At 37.1% G+C, this 18,670-nt stretch overlaps 1 protein-coding gene across 1 annotated transcript; it reads left to right on the top strand.

Annotated features, from left to right (window-relative positions):
• The first annotated feature begins 1,921 nt into the window (after positions 1–1,921).
• On the top strand, positions 1,922–9,044 carry LOC116172372 (sodium-coupled monocarboxylate transporter 1-like). The gene is made up of 13 exons (XM_031489583.1): positions 1,922–2,028; positions 2,116–2,331; positions 6,860–7,019; positions 7,066–7,131; positions 7,195–7,246; positions 7,297–7,364; positions 7,412–7,566; positions 7,615–7,755; positions 7,801–8,019; positions 8,066–8,249; positions 8,300–8,548; positions 8,597–8,887; positions 8,937–9,044. The coding sequence occupies exons 2-13, from the start codon at positions 2,138–2,140 to the stop codon at positions 8,958–8,960; spliced, it is 1,803 nt and encodes a 600-aa protein (XP_031345443.1). The 5' UTR covers positions 1,922–2,028; positions 2,116–2,137; the 3' UTR covers positions 8,961–9,044.
• Positions 9,045–18,670: the final 9,626 nt, after the last annotated feature.

The following is an 18,670-nucleotide window of genomic DNA, read 5'->3' on the forward strand; positions in this document are numbered from 1 at the left end:
ATCCTGGCAGACGATATTAAGTCTAGCTTTAATAGTGGCAAACGTCTTAGAAGTTAAAAAATTTAGGTATAGTAAATCCCAGCGAGTGCGAGCGTGTGAGAGATAAGCGCGCGGGAGCATAACCAACAGAGATAGCGATAGGATACTGACTACTGAGATCTTTCAAACCATTTGATTCTAAACTTCTGATTCAGATAGTTCCATCCACTTCAATCAAACGGATTGTAGAAACTCAGACATTTTTCCGTGGCATTCGCCCAAATTGCGATGAACTAAACCATGAGGACCATACACAAGTCATACATCCGGTAAATGCGTGGGAACCCGGTAACGCGTTACCCTGCGCGTTACACACATCAACACCCAAATTCACAAACATCTCTCGAAGATTTGTGAATTTCTGCGTGTTATTGGAAAAGAGACCTACTTCCATCTATACCTTGATGGTAGCGTCAATTTTACATTTCCCAAAGCAATAACAGCAATATCCATATCGGAAGCGCTAATAATGACTTTGCTACTTGTTGGTAGTTTACGAAGATGGTAAATTATTCGAGAATCTGCCTCTTAGTGGCTGCAGCACAATTCAGTTTTTACCACATCATCTTCCCTTGTCACAAATTTATAGCACTTATCTTTATATGTGGCAAACACAACTTTCCTTCCAAGTAAAGCGCAACAGGTCTTTTTTGCCTATGAACGGTATAAGTAATCTATAAGAGAGGCTTTGAGCTATCATTGCGAAGTGGTTTTATGAAATTTGCAGGCTGCTTCTGTGTGGAAACAGAAATTGAGTAGGATTGTAATATTTCCTTATTTTGATCCCAACGATCATGTTCTGCGTCCTTCATGGAAGGGGTAACTATCAGCCAAAAGTAAGATGAACTGCTCTCGCTGACACAGCACAAATCTTGCCGAGGATGTGTTTAGAAAATCGCTCAAAGGTTTACCGGAGACCTTTTAAAAGATGCAACAAAAATAATCCATCGTTTAAAACAACATCTACAACTGTCGATGGACTAGGAGCACTTGAAGAATCATACTTCCGAAAAAGGTTCAGCAAAACAAACTTGTCGATTTTAATCATCGATCCATCAATGTTGCATAGAGATAACGGAACTGGAGCCAGAGGATAGTTTAGAACGAGCTGAAGATCTATCTTCTTTTCTCTTCAAGTTTTCTGTTTCTCAGTCTGAGAAGAATTCAAGAAATACCGACAATCTTATCGCGGAATAAACAATTTATTATTTTACCTAATTTAATTCGTTTGGTAACTCCAAGCGGTGCGTAAATCTATAGCTATCTCTGTTCGTTATTCTCTCGCGCGCTTATCTCTCACACGCTCGCACTCGCTGGGATTTACTATACCTAAATTTTTTAACTTCTAAGACGTCTGCCACTATTAAAGCTACACTTAATATCGTCTGCCAGGATATATTTTAAAGTAGTGACAAAAAGAGGAATTTTTTATGTATAATTTTTATACGGTCCTCATGGTTTAGTTCAGGGGTGTTTTTCCCTACATTGGAGGGCGTCTTTCGCTACCAACGCTGCACTTGAAATCGTCTGCCATAGCATATTTGAAAACTATGGAAAAAATGGGATTTCTTGATACAAATCTTTTCCGTGACCCTTATAGTTTGGTAATTTAGTTGATCACCTAAAGAAGTCACCTATTCAGCGCCGCCCCAAGTTAATGCTGCCACTTACGACTGGCAGACGAGTGATTTTATTATTAGTTTTCAACGTACTTTCAGCCTGTATTGTCGAATTTTTTGTCGCTTATGGTTTAGTTACTATGTACGCTGCCTCCCGGTCTAATTGAGCTACTATTTTGTTGGGATAGAGTTCTTTTCAATTCAATTTAAAAAAATTGATTATTTACGATCATCATAGCTAATTTTGTGACAATTTGAATTTAATGTCAACTTCAACGTTAACCTAATTTTCAAATTTTGAGCGTCATGTGGTACCCACTTCAGTCATACAATTACACCACAATACGAGATGACGTCTCGTGTTAAGTAGGTAAGCATTGCTAATATATGCAGCAGTTGTGTTTCACCAATCGATCGATTGTTACCTACATATACTAAGATATAACTATTTTTTCAGCGCTCATTAGACGAAAATCCAAATGGGAAAGTTTTATTTTGATATTGCCGATTATGTCGTCTTCTCCGGTATGCTGCTCGTCTCTGCAATTACTGGAATTTACTACGGGTGCAGAAGTCGATATTGCAAATCTGAGGAAGGTTCCGATCTTAAGGAGTACTTAACCGGAAATAAAAGTATGCAAGCGTTTCCTGTGGCCATGTCATTAGTTGCAAGGTGAGTGTAATGCATATTTTTACTGTTAGGATCAAATAGAAATCGTGCGAAATAAATTTTCCTGGAAAGTATCAATATATGTTAACAATTGTGTTGTTTCCTATATTAAAAAAACAATAGCTTTGTGAGTATACTCAATTGTGTTTGTAACATGATTAATTTATTGCCCATTCATTCATTTTTACTACGTTTGGAGTGATTAGACTGCATCAACTCTTGGAAAAAAAGTTTACGGTAACAATAATTAGGTACTTCAACGATGCATTCGTTTTTCAGTGTTTGACATCTTACATCATAATCCTGGTTTGAATTCTCTTTTCTTGTACATTGGTACAATCATTTCAAAAAATTCCCTGATTTGATATAGCACTTTTTTCAACTCTTACCAAGTACTTATATCCATAATTAAATTGGCCTTTCTTTACACTAATCAAGCGATATAATATTACGCTCAGTGCCTGAAATTAATGAAATATCATTTGCAAAACTATAAGTTTAGGCATGTATGGTGCATGCCATTCATCATGCCTAAATTTTTTTTTTTTTTTCGTAAACCATCACAGATAGCGATATTCATTAAGAGACAAAAAATGCTTGCAAGTTAACTGTCTATCAGTGTCTAAAAATTCAGAACCGTCAAAATAGTAGTTAAAAAGTTTTAGACCTCTTCAGATGTGGATGGTCAGTATTTTACCACCTACATAGCAACTACAATCAAAACGATGATATCACAAAGACCCTTTTTACATTAGACATTCACATCCCGAATTTCATTTTAATCGGCAAAACCATTTTCCGATAAAATAAAAATAACGATTTTTTTTTTAAATCTTTGGCGGTAGATAGCGCCTTACCGAGGCACTTTTGGATAGAAGCAAGTTGGGTTAAATCGTCCTATTTTGATACCAAGAACCCCTGGTAGCGCGTTGTACAGACCTTTTAGGGACACCCTGTATATATAGAGAGCAATTTTGGTTTTGGTTAAAGTCTAAAGTCACTAAAATCTAAATATTCTGTAGTATTCAGTATTCACTATTCAGTGAGTGATCAGTGTTGGTAGTCAACGATTTGGCTATTCGGCATCGATCGGCAATTCGCTACATTGATGCCCAAAATAACAAATAGGTATCAGGTACTCAGTACTGCTACTGAGGTAAGGTACCTGCGTCCTGCCTTTCACGAAATGACGAAAATAATAATTTTAAATTTTAAAAACAGGAATTATACATATTTACTGCTTACTACTTACCTATTATTCAGTTTTCGTTGACTATTAAAGCAAAAACAATAAAGGGGCCTGTCAGCAGTAAGAAATAAAATACCGTTCTAATCTAATTTTTTTCGCCTGTACAATGATAAATAGATAAATGACTACCAGCATCAGCAACCTGCAACCCAATTTTTATTTCTTAACCCCCCCCTCCCTCCCCCTTCTAGTACGCACTGGGTGACTGTATGTGCCACGAACTTGTTCAATCCCCCCCAGAATAAATTTCTACGTACGCCACTGATGTGTTCGGCAGCTGGTTTTCATATCACTGGTTAAAACGTCTCTGCAAACTTAACCCTTACCTTTTACCTTCTATTTTTCACTCTTAGAAAAGAAATACATAGGTCCGGAACTACACTTTTTCTTAAAGACACGCCCCAAATTTATATCACGGCTCAATACGATGCGTTCATGTACCGGATGGTCCTCAAAGCTGGTAGATCTCACAGCCGAAAATGGATACTTCGCTCTACGTTTCCAAAGGCTGTTGCGGACTTTTAGAACGCGGAAGGAAATGGCACCGCTTCTTCATCGTTCAATAAAAGTTAAATCCTTTTGGACAAGTCCAGATCCAATTCCGCGGATTTACAATTTTTTATTTTTATTTTTCATTCGCGAACTTCATCGTTTGTTGAATACAGCAGAATTTCTTGCAAGAAAGAAGCATTTGCAATGCGAATCCCATCAACATTGCAAAAGAAGATTCTAGAATTCTTTTGTCCAAATCCAAATCCTAGTGGTTAGGGGTCCAAAAACAAGAAAAATGGAAGAAGCGAATAAGCTGAGCCCCACTATGGCTCCACCTAGAACGTGGTCTTGCCCCCACTGAAAATTATGGTTGATCGTTACTTTTACAAAAATTACCGGGGAAGTCTTTATCAAAAATTTCTTGAGCCCCACCTAGAAAAATACCGGCCACCCCTGCTAATTCATTCTGGCTACGGCTCTGGCTGGTCGTAGGACAAAATTGTGAAACAAATCAACACAATTCCCACAACTGCAAAAAAAAAAGGATTTCGCGGTACCGAAAACGCCTGAATACATTGCAACTCGACTCGCAACTATCAACAACTCAATGGAAGCGAGAATGGAAATTTTGCTTGTCTTAATCTTTTCTGGATCATAATTCACATCACCGAGGAGGTTCACCAGATGTTGGGATATCCGCGCGAAAACATTACCGCAGAAATCACTGGAATTGGAAGTGGGAGTCCAAAACCAAGAATCTTTTGCCAAATTTTCCAGTCAATTTTCATTTCAGCACTTCGACGTCATCGTAAAACATCATGATTGCAGACCACACCTTTCAACAACCAGGCCCAATTGACGCAATTTTGGTAGCTGGAGAAGTTTGCGCACCCGATAGAACAGGGTTTAACAAAATCAATGAAGGGATCATCAGAAACCAAAAGTTGATCGACCCTTTTCGGCAACATACGTCAACAGCCACAAAAAATAATACTAGTTAGTGATCGTATAAAAGAAGACAAACATCTCACAAAATTCTGGGAGACTAAAAATGTAAATGTCAATAGTTGCTATAGTTAAAGATCATGGCGGAAGATACATAGTTCAAATCCCATTCAAGACCAAAAGTCAAAACCCATGGCAATGGCAAGGTTTCTGCAACTCTAATAAGCAAACCAAGAAACTTTACAATACGTTTATTACAATATACTTGACCCTAGGAGTTAGGACACATGAAACCATGATGACACGATGAACATTTGACCCAGACATGAGACAAGATTTAAATGATAATTTGAGGAGATGGAAAAAACATGCTGTGGTTTTCAGTGCAGACATTGACATGCATAAAATTAGGCGCCCTTCAGAAGCGATTTTGTCTTCAAAGTAGACATAGGGAAAAACAATACATAATATAATATAATGAAATTAACTTGTTGGGACAAACAACATTCTCCAAGATGAGATAAAACACAATTTTACAAACACACCCCAACTGCTAGACAAACTTAACAACTCATGGAACCCAATGGCACTTCATCCCACCGACATCACCTCATTTTGGAGGGCAATGGGGAATTTAAAGTCCATGAAATTTCATCTAAATAAGGCTATAGATAGATTACCAACCAAAATTTAATTGCATTTATTTTGACCATTGGGCATGTCCAAATTGTACAAGACCCTAAATTAACTGGGTTCGTAAACACAGTGACAAACTTTAAAATAAATTACCTAAAATTGCACCCTATCTTTCCCTAAATTAAATCTAACCGAAAACAATAAAAAATATAATGTCATTAATTTAAATTAAAGCAATAATTTTGTATTTTTATCTAATGATGGCTTACATTCAATTTCACAAAGACGAACAATCTGTAGCCTTTGCCTAATAAGTCTTTCTGATAAATATGAAATAATTACGCAAAATGAAGTAATGCGTTGTATGATGGCATTTTGCCCCTCTATATTTTAAAAAACAAATTTTGGTATTACAAACAATTTTTATTTGAAATTTCAACGTGTTTACTTTACTAATAAAATATTTCTTTTTTTTCTTCTTTTAAAACACCTACTCTTATTATTATCACTCACCCATCGTTACATAATTTTTCCTTTTGACTCCTAACTCCTTACCCACCTGTTCTTTCAAAATCGTACCCTCCTAAAGCAAACATACTTCATTTTTCATCGTGTTAATTAAAACCTTATATTCATTTTTCTTAATGCCTTTGTCTTAAAAATACTTCCTGAACACACTCAATCTTTTGAAAATCTAATTTAAGCTTTTCTAAAAATTCCTGCTCATCATAATCTCTAACTCTATTTTTAATACATTTAAACTTTTCCTCTTCCATTCTATCAAATTATCCCTCAAATTTCCTAATTCTCAAGAACGTTCTTCAAAATTAATTACTGCCCAATATTGTAAAATGTCCATTCCCAACTTTATATCAGGTTGCATACCCGTAATCATCAATAATTACTACCCAACATCCAATCTTTCTATCTTGAATTCCAATACAGATTTTCTATTAGTCACAGACTCACAGTAAAGCATTTGCTATTTGCTGCACCCCAGTAGTTGCCACCGTAAATTTTTCTCTTTTACCGATTGTCCTGGTTGTATTTCCCCACATGAAGCTGACTCGTGATTTTATGTGCCCCTGGATTGTTTCCTAAAATTTTTCTCAAACGTTTCAAAATCTTTAAATTTCCCATACACCCCATATTTCGTAAACTGTGCCCCATAAAATCGCCAATTATTCCTAAATAACGCTTTGATTCCAGTTACATATCCGGTGTGACGATCTTAGGAACGCCTGCGGAAATATACAATTTTGGCACGCAATACTGGTTCATCGCGTTCTCGATATGGTTTAGCGGAGCAATCGTGGCTTACGTTTACTTGCCGGTGTTCTGCAAGTTGCAGGTCAATTCATCATACGAGGTCAGTGCTGAGATTGATTACGCCGAAGTTTGATTTAATTTTCCAGTACTTAGAAATGAGATTCAGCCGAGAAGTTCGGATGCTGGCGTCCGTTCTATTCGTAATGGATGAGGTAAACTAAATCCCACTTATATAATACATCATTTAATAATAATGTATCAGTGATTCTTGACAGATAATGTTCCTTCCCATTGTTATATACGTGCCATCCCTGGCGTTCAATCAAGGTTAGAAAACTTTGCTACGTTATCGCCCTTTTGATTACCCTTAATTGCAGTTACCGGTATAGACGTTCATTTAATTGGATCCGTTGTGTGCTTCATTTGCATCTTTTATACTGTTATTGTGAGTGAACGAAATTGACTGCGCGCATAAATGTTAATTACTTATAGGGTGGACTTAAAGCAGTAGTATATTCGGATACGTGGCAAATTATAGTGATGTTCATTTCTGTTATTGTACTAGTCATTCTGGGAACAATCGCCATAGGTGGACCTAGCGTTGTCTGGAATCGAAGTGGGGCTGGTGGACGCTTGATATTTAATAAGTAGGTATAGGTTTCCGTTTCGTACATTGCTAACATCACGTCTTGCAGTTTCAATTTGAGCATGTACGAAAGGCACACTGTATACGGAGTCGTAACCGGTGGTGTGATATTTTGGACGGCATTCAACGGCGTGAATCAGACAATGGTTCAAAGATACCTGTCTCTACCAAATGAAAAGGAATCCAAAAAGTAGACTCTTTAGATAAGCAAAACTACACATGACAAACTTTTTAGGTCCGTACTTATGTTCACCGTTGGCGTTTCACTATTCGTATCATTGTGTGTATACTCGGGACTGTTAGTCTTTGCCACTTATCATAAATGTGACCCAATGACAGCTGGAAGAATAACTCAAGACGATCAGTTACTACCACTGTATGTAATGGAGACTGTGGGACACCTACGTGGAGTTCCAGGGCTGTTCATAGCTGGAGTGTTTGGGGCAGCTTTGAGGTGTGCGAGTAGTCTCATAGAACCAATCAGAACAGTTCACTTTTAGCTCATTGTCAGTTGTTCTAAATGCCACGTCTGCAGTGGTATTGGAGGACTTTGTAAAGGGGTGCCTAAGAATAAGTATAACTGAAAAGAATGCTACTCATTTAGTGAAAATTGTCATTTTGGTACTGGGTGCAATGTCAATGGGCTTCGTGTTTGTCGTAGAGCGTATGGGGGGAGTACTGGTTGTATGTATCTCAACAGTTTCTTTACAAGACTTAGTTTCTGTGAAAGCTAGATGGCCACATCGCTCTCTGCCATCGCAGCAGGTACAACCTTTGGAGTATTTACACTGGGAATGGTGATTCCTTGGTCTTCGTCAATTGGAGCAATCACAGGAGCAGTCGCAGGTGCAGCCTTATCCGGGACAATTTCGTTTGGTGGCCAGTACTCCATGGCAAGTGGAAACATCGTCTTGCACAAACTTCCTGTTAACGTCGACCTGTGCGAAGCTGACTATGGGATTACTCCAAACGTCACTGTAATCGTAAGTAGACACTCCATACATATAGAGACACTAAAAGAACCTTTGAAGAATTACCCAGACGAATCTCACATTTTCGCCCTATTTCGCATATCCTACCACTGGATTACTCCCATCGGAATCCTGACTACAGTCGTTGTCGGCGCGATTGTGAGTCTTGTAACTGGAAAGACAGATCTGGCTCGGTTAGATCCGGAACTCATCTCTCCGGTCGTCCAATTTTTGTTACCACCGGAAGCCCAAAGATTTGCTGGGACCGCAACGAGTGCTATAAGAAATCGGTTACGCAACGCCGAAGACGCAGCTTTAATGCAAGAAGTCTCTTCCTCAATTAATTTAGGCGTGAGTATGTGTTAAGGTGTTTGAAGATATTTAAAATTAAAGCTTGCAGGAAGTTCAAGGTCCTTCTAGATGATAGATTTATTTATCAACTTTGAGCCATAATTATGAAAAACCTACGCTTGTAAAATATCTGTTAAATAAAGGATGTCGATTTTTTTTCTGTGTTATTGAATGAGAATTTTTACTGCATTGAATGAGATTCTTCTCCAATGATAGTAGTTTGAACTACCTAATGGCCAATTATACATAACACATATAAAAAATAAAAATGCTTCCAGTAAAAAAAGTTGAAAATATGAACTAAAATATTATTTAGGATATGCAACCAAAATAACACGGAAACATGCATGGTTACAATTTATATAAGGTTTAAATATACATGGAAAGGAGGCGTGAATGAGACACAAAGGAGGTGTAAAGGAAGTTAAAAGAATATCCGAAGATGAAGATAGTACCTATGTGAAAGAATGCGCGACGAAGGTATGACTGGGGCACGAAGAATACTCTTGCTGCAAGAGGCGTGAAGAAAGCGTTGATGTGAGGGCAAAGGAAGCGTACCGAAGACATGAGGAAGATCTGGATGAGTCGAAAAGGTGGTGTGAAAGAAATATGAATAAGACTGTAGTGTACATAACTCCCAGATTCTACGCTAACTTCACACTACAAGAACACGAAAATAAAGTCAACCCGGCAACGTTTAAAAATGGCCACCCGAATGACTATTCCCTCTAAAACTAAACAAGATCCCGCTTAAATTTGAAAAGTGGCACGTGATAAAACATCCAAGACAGGGCCCTCTTACGTTAGTTGTAGACAACGCTTTGACCTGAAGCACAGTAGGGAAGGAACGTTAAATAAAACACTGAAATTATGAAAAGTTTGTTCAATAAAGATCGTAATTATTATGATTGTGAAAACCCGGAAATTTAGTTGATGTACATTAATATAAACAAAGTAAGCAAAGCCAGAAGGGTGTCGTACTCTCGCAAAAGTCACTGCCAAGGGTAAAAAGAGTACGACGAAGAAAAACCTTGCAGTTTGATTAAAACAGTCCAAAAGTTAATTAACAAAATATTAACAAAGATAGATAGTAAATGCATATACACAAGGTTGGTTAACTCAAGGTTAAGGCAAGCTTTTGGGGACAATGGGTCAGGTAGGAGCAGGTACCAAAATTCTGAGAAAGGGTGAAATACACAGGATGTGACTCATCTTTGGTGCAATAAAGTCCTTTTGTTAAAAGCAAGATGGAAAATTACATGGCCTTGTAGGCAAATTTGACAAAAAAAACAAGATATGTGGAAATTATTGAATCGCCACTCATTTAACGCATATAGATTCTAAACTGAAGAGCTTTGATTAGCGTAATTTCGCTCCTGCAAGATGGGTAGTCCGCCCCTGGTTTCAAACCTACAGTTGGATGTCGAAGACAATCACGGAATTAGGTGTCGTAACACAAATTTGACCACAGTTTTTTCCACCCCCGTGACTGTTTCATTCACGGAGAAAATTGTTAGTAACAAACAACAAGTCAGTACATACATCAAACGAATCAGCAATTTCCACATATTAAAATAAAATGAACCAAACTTATATGAATGTAACTTCAGGGACAAGACCAAGTAATCAACATCAATAAACATAAATTAAGCAAACATTACACCAAAAATGTAAACAATTACAAACAATAGCATAACGGTATCACACATATGATTCTGCATTGCGGTTAAACCAAGTGAATTTCAAAAACAGAGATTCAAACACACAACAAATATAAAATGCGGCATACAAAACACAAATACGACATAAAGAAATGCAAAAATTACTACCTGCTTTAAATAACACAAAATAACAATAAACATTTATGGAGCGACGGGTTCACGACCGCCGTTCAAGACAAGATGCCAAACGTAACTCCCGTTCGTGCTTTCTAAGTGGCACAGGCAGCTTTTTCCCACCTAGAAATTGTATGGTTGCCAACTCTCAAAAATGTATGTATCGTCGTAAGTTGTATATACAGGGTGGAACCTCTCAAGACATAAAGCTGGAGTCGTAAAGACTCCCTTACTCCCTAAAAGAAACAAGAAGGAATAACGGAAGAACGCGTGAAAGAAGTTCGACGAAGGACTAAAAAGGTACGACGAAGCGAAAGACGCAAAACGGTCACTAGGAAGATGTGAAGATGATTGCAACAGCCGTGTAGAGTGCCATGCAAGAGACGACAGAATCATACGAAATAGGTATGGAATATGAATCATGAAGACTATGGTCTAAAGGAAACCTCAGGTTTTTGAAGAATGTGTTAATGAAATGTGAAAAATACGTTAAAAAATCAAACAGAGGCAACCGATTGCGTAAACGAAAAGCGGACGATCTATATAAGGAATAAGAAGTAAGGCATGAGTAAATGTTTAGAGAAATCCTTCGTGCTGTCTGTGTGTCATTACCGTGTTCTTCACGTTTTTTTTTTACTATACCAGACAGCACGAAGGATTTCTCTAAACATTTACTCATGCCTTACTTCTTATTCCTTATATAGATCGTCCGCTTTTCGTTTACGCAATCGGACACATGGAGAAGATACATAAATGATTGAAACAGCTGTATAGAGTCTGAAACAAACAGGAAAATGGGGTGACGTGTGGTAGGAGGAAGCAGAGTTGTATATAGTAAATAGAGAAGCAGTACATAGGACCTGCGCGTGGAAAAATATCTCCAACTACAGTTGTGACACATGCGCGATGCGTGAAAGTGAATTGCTTTGCTCGCAGCTACGTTGTTGATTCGTCACTAATCTCCATCTGGTTAGTGCGCACACTCGCCTACGGCCTGCGCAAGATTCAATTGGGGTCAATTATCCACAACAGTACTGTTTCTCAATTTCTCACAAAACTGTTTACACCAGCAGCACATTTAACTTTCGCAAATTCTGTCAGTTGATACCTATCAGCTATTTTCGAGTACTTATCTCACGTTATGGCGCCAATAGGACATCCTTGTGTTGCCCCGGCTGTAGTAGCCTTATATTAGGCCAATTGTTCACAAATACCTTTATTCTTTGTGCACCAGGAGTTCTAGATGCTTTCTGTCACGGTTTTCAATCCCAATATAAATTGACCCTTCTTCCAGCTTCCAGCTGTACTATGTACGGACTAATTATAGACTTCTCGCTAAGACAGTTTCCTCGATGTGTGGAAGTGGAATTGAAATTGAACCTCAAGAGTCAAGATGGTTTCTGCACGGACCGGTTATAGAATCCCGATTCTTACGTACTGATGTGTCATGTCTCCCGTATGCCATGTTAACAGCAGGTTTGCTGTTGTACAATAAGCCGTGTCTCATGTCACTTGATTTAATATTGCATAGTATAATCTGCCAATACTTGATTTAAAATGTATTCTGTTTATTCATCCCATGGCCCAGATACAAAAAAACTGCTTATTTCTCTTTTTTCTAACTCTAACTAAGTGGAAATTGGCTCATTAGGCACCATATTTAACTATCCACCAAATGCGTTGCCCCTTTGGTGCCAACAAAAGACTTTTTACTGGTACAGGTAAGGTGTTTGGTCCGAAATTTTAGTAGAAAATTCGCCTCCTTTTTATTGTTACCTGCTATGCTTACTAAACGAAATGCAAATGCGCTATTGTAGATGCAGCTACCAGTTTCTCCACTGATATAATAAATGAATAAGAGATATAAATAAATTATGTTATATATTATCGAAAGTTTACGTTGAATAGACGTTGGTTGCAAAGTCTTTTCGATTCGGTATGTGGAGGCAATCCAAAACCGCCCCTTGCATGCGCCTTAATTAAATAGATAATTGGACACTTCATCCCGTACATAATAATTTTGATTGCCGGCATAAAAAGTTATTTTCGACTGTTAACAAAATTCGTCTCCTATATGCAAATTTACTCAATTTGTAGTTACCTATGTTAACGCGAGTAGTAATTTCAGTGCATTTGTAGCAATCTACGCCGTCGTTCGTGGCTTCCATACTAATAAGACGTGATCACTTGATTTCAGAATTTATATAACCGTTTTCTCAGATTCTAGCGACAAATCGAGCGCTAATGAGTCGCATTGACTAAATTCCGCATTCTCAGTCTATCTTAACAAGTTGTAAAGATTTTCAATATCTTCAATTACGTACGTGAGGAGTTTTCGAACTCACGAGTTAAATAATTCTTTAATTGAATATACCACCTTCTATTAATGATGTCGGTATTTTACTTATTTATCGATTGTGGAAGTTAATTAACTATTTACATAAACTCGCTTTAATAAGTAAAAATAAAACCTTTTCAAGATGCATAATTGATCGCGTTCACCCAATTAGTCACTTAAACAAGCTTGCATTATTAAATAAGCGTTCGTATAATAGAAAGATCCTTAGGGCGAATGTAGGTAATAACTAATAAGTTAGACTTGCTATTTCCATTACCGATTAAAGTTCTTTACAAAAGGTGGTCAGTTGGCGAACAATGTGTACACCTACAGGTAAAGTTCCTACCTCGGTTCCTACTATACTATTGTTGCTTTTTAGTTTATACCCTACTCGAAATTAGCCCGTAACATTAATTACACATATATTACTTTTCCGCCCGTGTTCAACAAAATAGAATGTCGAATGCGCAAAGTACCGGAAGACACGTCCGACCACAGGTAAGGTGTGTTGCCGAGACCGAAGGCGTCAGGTTTAGCAATTGAAAATAGGGAAATCGATGCCTGTGAAGGAGATGGCATCCACCTCTAACTTTGGTGGATGCTGTATGCCGTACTTTGCCGAATGCCCAAAACGCCGACACGATTTTTTGAAGGTCCATATCGCCGACTAGGGACACTACGCCGACCGTGCCCAGATCGTCGACAAGTGTGCAAGGGACACAACGCCGACCATGCCCACTTCGCCGACGGACACTACGCCGATCGTGCCCACATTGCCGAAACGTGTGCAAGGGACACTAAGCCGAACGTGACCACAACGCCGACTGTTCGAAAATCCAGGTCCCTCATACTCTGTCCAGTGTATGATTTTGCATTTTAAAAAGTTTAAAAAACATGTCCTAAACCTACAAATAACCTAATATCCAAAGCTGCTTTGCTTCACACTCCGTCCAGTTTGATTAAGAATTTTCGTATGAGTCTGTAGTTCGAAAAAAGTAAAAAAAAATATTCTGAACCTACAATAACCTAACGTCAAAAGCTACTTGGTGTTGCACACCGTCCAGCTTGATTAAGAAGTGTTGTATGAGTCGACGTTATGGTCACGTTCGGCTTAGTGTCCCTTGTTCACTAGTCGGCGCTGTGGGCACGGTCGGCGTAGTGTCCGTCGGCGAAGTGGGCATGGTCGGCGTTGTGTCCCTTGCACACTTGTCGACGATGTGGGCACGGTCGGCGTAGTGTCCGTCGGCGTAGTGTCCCTAGTCGGCGATATGGACCTTCAAAAAATCGTGTCGGCGTTGTGGGCATTCGGCGAAATGTCCCGGCCTCGTTTAAATTTGGCAAAGTTGCGTATTTTGACGCTTAACAAAATGCAGTTTTGAAACTTAAAAAATACCGACTACTTTCAGAGATATGCGGAAAAATCCGAAACTTTGCAAAATCGTTTTAATTTTTTACTGAAGTTATTTAAAAAGATATTTCGAAATAAATGATACATTATTATGGCCACTTTTGTCCCTCTACAAGATGCTACTTTTAAATTTTAAGTTTGACGTTTCGTCTCCAGTCAACCATCATCAACTTTATTTTTTCTTATGGAAGTAATTTTTACTTTTTGTGTCATTTGATGGAGAATTTTTTTCTGATTTCAAAAATGTAAACATCACTATCTTTTAATCATAAATACCGCTATTCCTGAAACCCAAGAAACTACGTACGTATACATTATCTAAGACAAAGTTTTCTATACAGGAAATAAACAACTCAATTCCTCAAAACCTTCCCCAACGACTTAACTTTAAATATTTTAGTTTGTTACCTGTTATCCATGGGGAAGGTTTTGAGGAATTGAGTTGTTTATTTCCTGTATGGTTCATCACCCCATTTAGAGTATGGATCAACCAAGAGTTTTTTCTGACAAAGTTTTCTAGGCAAAAAAGAAAATATTTTAATAATTTAAAAAAATTGTGAATTTCGAACTCTCTTTTGAATTCTCTATCAAATGACCCAAAAAGTAAAGATTACTTCCATAAGAAAAAAACAAACTTGATGATGGTCAACCGGAGACGGAAACGTCCGATTTAAAATTTGAAACTAGCATCTTGTAGAGACAAAAAAGTGGCCATAATAAAGTGTTATTTATTTCAAAATATCTTTTTAAATAACTTCAGTAAAAAATAAAAACGATTTTGCAAAATTTCGGATATCTCCGAAAGTAGTCGGAATTCTTTAAGTTTCAAAACTACATTTTGTTAAACATCAAAATACACAACTTTGCCAAATTTAAACTACCTATCTATCTCTTACAGTTCCCGAGATCCCCATGGTGGCCCTCGAATTTGAATAGCCTGTATAGTATATTTATATTCTATATTCAAATTAATTAATTGATCCGAATTTAACATTGTTGGGGGCAATAAGAAGCTGTCATTTTGGAAACGTGATTCGTATGCTAACACGAACGCTTATATTATTCGGGCCAGGAGAGCAACAGAGCAGTGGCGCACCCATAAGGGGGGTTTTGGGAGTTAAAATACCCCCCGAAATTAAGCACTGATAGATTTTTTTGGTAAACTTAAAAATAATTCTACACAGTGATATTCATGTAGAAGTAGACATAGGGATTTCCTGAGATTTCCTATAGGAATTTCCTATGTCTACCCTTACATGATAAAAGTCTCCTGAAATACGCCTAATTTTATGCAACCAAAATAACTTCTTGAAATAAATAAAGACTGGCTGTCATATTAATTATTAATTTGTATATTGTTGCTTTAGCTTCACAGAAAATAAATCTCTTAAGCTCCTTTAACAGTTACCCGCACTATACCAATTGAAAATATCGAGTTTTTCTTTAGTTGAATACATCGCACACGAACAGAAATTAGAATAGGGAAGTCAAAGCGATAATACTCAAATTAATTAATATAACAGGCAGATCCTCATTTGTTGTAGGTATTTACTTTGGTTGCATAAAATTAGGCGTTTTTCAGGAAACTTTTATTATGTAAAAGTAGACATAGGAAATTCCAGGAAATCCCTATGTCTACTTCTACATGAATATCACTGTATAAATATGTATGGTGTATGGCGAGATTTTTGTAAAGAATTTTGCTGAATTCTCGACTGTTCCAGACGATCTCCGGCAAACCGTTTTCGAGATATTCGTCTCTAAAGTTTTGACTTCACCGATGGATACTTTCAGACGTCATAATCTGTCTTTGGGAATAACCTTCCCCCGGCAATCCGCTCTTGACATATAAGAAATATCTCGCTTGCATCACATTCGGTGTTTCTGGACGTTCCTCGGGTTCTTTGTGTCCCCCGTCGTCGTGGTAGTTTCCGTATACGATCATAATAATAATAATAATAATAATATATATTTCTTTAACAATTGTTTTACAATTATAGAAGCGTCAGGTACAATACATATCACAGATTAAATAGGATCAAATGAGTTATGGGACTCTTGTATAAATTCTTTAATGTTGTAAAATGCCCTCTTTTGTAAGGAACACTTGACTAGTTTCTTAAATTTTTGTATTCCAATTCTCGTAATATTTAATGGAAGTAAATTAAATAACTTAGTTCCCATATAATAGGGAGATTTTTCAAAGAAGGCATGGCAATGCTTCATCGGCAGAATCTTGTGCTTTTCTCTTGTATCGTGGCTATGTGTATCGCCGCATTTTGGCAAGTTATGTTTGTACTGGTGCATAAAGCATAGAATTTTGTATATGTAAATACATGGTAGTGGCAAGATTTTATTTACAATAAAGATATTTCTACGTGACTCTGTTGGTTTGAGTTTAAAAATTAAACGTATAACTCGTTTTTGCAAAACAAAGAGTCTGTGGGTCTTCGAACTCGCTCCCCAGCAGATGATATTATAGCTTAAATGGGAATACACCATAGCATAGTAAATGTTAAGCAGGTTTTTTGCATCGAAACGATTCCTAAGTTGGGCTATTAGATAGTATGATTTATTTAGCTTTGAACAAGTGTATTCAATGTGTTCATCCCAGCGCAAATGATAATCTAATTTCACTCCTAGGTATGTAGTCGATTTTGAGCCGAAAATGTCATTATTGCTAACCTTTAGGGTAAAGATATCCTGTCCGTTTTCGGTGGGTTTCATATTCATAACAATGGTCTTATCTGAATTGATGTGCAACTTATAATTGTTACACCATTCTAAAAATTTTTGGATCACAAGCCTTAATTTTTCTTGCGCTTGATTGTAGTTCTTTGCGTTAACAACAATAGCCGTGTCATCCGCGTACATGAAAGTTACTCCATTTTTAATATACCTGGGCAAGTCATTATTAAATAAAAGGAAAACGATAGGCCCTAGATTACTGCCTTGGGGTGTTCCAATATTGAGCGTATATTCATTGGAGTACGTATTGTTGAATTTAACGACAGACTTCCGATTTGACAAGAAAGACAGTAGAAGATCATGAATGGGATTTCGTATACCAAATTGTTTCAATTTTTCTGATAATAAATTTAGATTAATGCAGTCAAATGCTTTTCTAATATCGAAGTATACCACAAAGCATTCTTCGTTTTGATCTAGTTTATTGTTGATATGTTGTACTAGCTGTATTGTGGCTAATTCGGTTGACGATCCTGATCGAAACCCATACTGTTTGTTATATATCATATCATATTTTTCTAGGAATGTAGTTAGTCTGTTACAGATGCACTTTTCAAATATTTTGGAAAATGAACTAAGGATCGAGATTCCTCTATAGTTTGACACCTGTTTCTTGTCCCCTTTTTTGTGGACTGGTATCACACAAGACTTTTTTAGTTTTTCTGGGAATGTACCCTTAGATACACAATAGTTAATCAAACTAGATATTATCGGAGCGATAATATTCGAACAGGACTTCATTAACTTGTTAGGAATTTCATCAATACCCGGGGCTTTCCCAATTTGTAATGAATGAATGATATTATACACCTCAGTGACGGTACATGGATAAAAAAAGAAAGTGTTTCTACTTCCAGGAAAAGGATATTCTATTTTAGAGGAGGTGAAACATGGTAGGGCTGCAACTGACTCTTTAAAGTAATTTGCAAAATCATTCGCGTTAAGAGAACAAGCACTCCTTGAGGCGTCAGTAGCTTTTGGTTTAATTAAGTTCCACAATGCCCTAGGTTTATTTTCAGCATTATTTATAAGATGTGCGGCAAAATTTCTTTTTTCTAAGTTTATTTCTTTAAAAAGAGATTTCCGTATATGCTTTAAGTATTCTTTGAGCTGGCAGCACGCAAAGATGTCATTAATTGCTACTAAATTTTTAAATTTTTCATATTTCAGTTGTAATTGCGTGGAAAACTTTATTTTATTTGTGGAGTATCTATTTTTTCTTACAGTTTTAGTTTTTTTAGGAAATGATGTTTCAAAACACCAATTAAACACTGATCGTAAAATGTATTAAATCGATAATCTACATCCTCAATCAATTCAATATAATTTAAGTCTTGTTTATTAAGTAAGTGTAGGAATGTGTTTAGATTTTCATTTGTGAAATCACGTTTCAAAAATCTATCTATACGCTTCATTCGATTTGGACACTGACGTCCTGCAATGTTTATAGTAAT

The sequence above is a fragment of the Photinus pyralis genome, unplaced genomic scaffold (genome assembly GCF_008802855.1).
Source record: "Photinus pyralis isolate 1611_PpyrPB1 unplaced genomic scaffold, Ppyr1.3 Ppyr1.4_LG5, whole genome shotgun sequence".
NCBI classification, from domain to species: domain Eukaryota; kingdom Metazoa; phylum Arthropoda; class Insecta; order Coleoptera; family Lampyridae; genus Photinus; species Photinus pyralis.

Excerpts from the sequence above, each read along its gene's own strand:
- LOC116172372 (XM_031489583.1), top strand. The coding sequence starts at position 2,138 with ATGGGAAAGTTTTATTTTGATATTGCCGATTATGTCGTCTTCTCCGGT. Across the intron at positions 7,020-7,065 it reads AGGTCAATTCATCATACGAG|TACTTAGAAATGAGATTCAG; the intron begins GTCAGTGCTGAG and ends TTAATTTTCCAG. Across the intron at positions 8,020-8,065 it reads GTGTTTGGGGCAGCTTTGAG|CTCATTGTCAGTTGTTCTAA; the intron begins GTGTGCGAGTAG and ends GTTCACTTTTAG.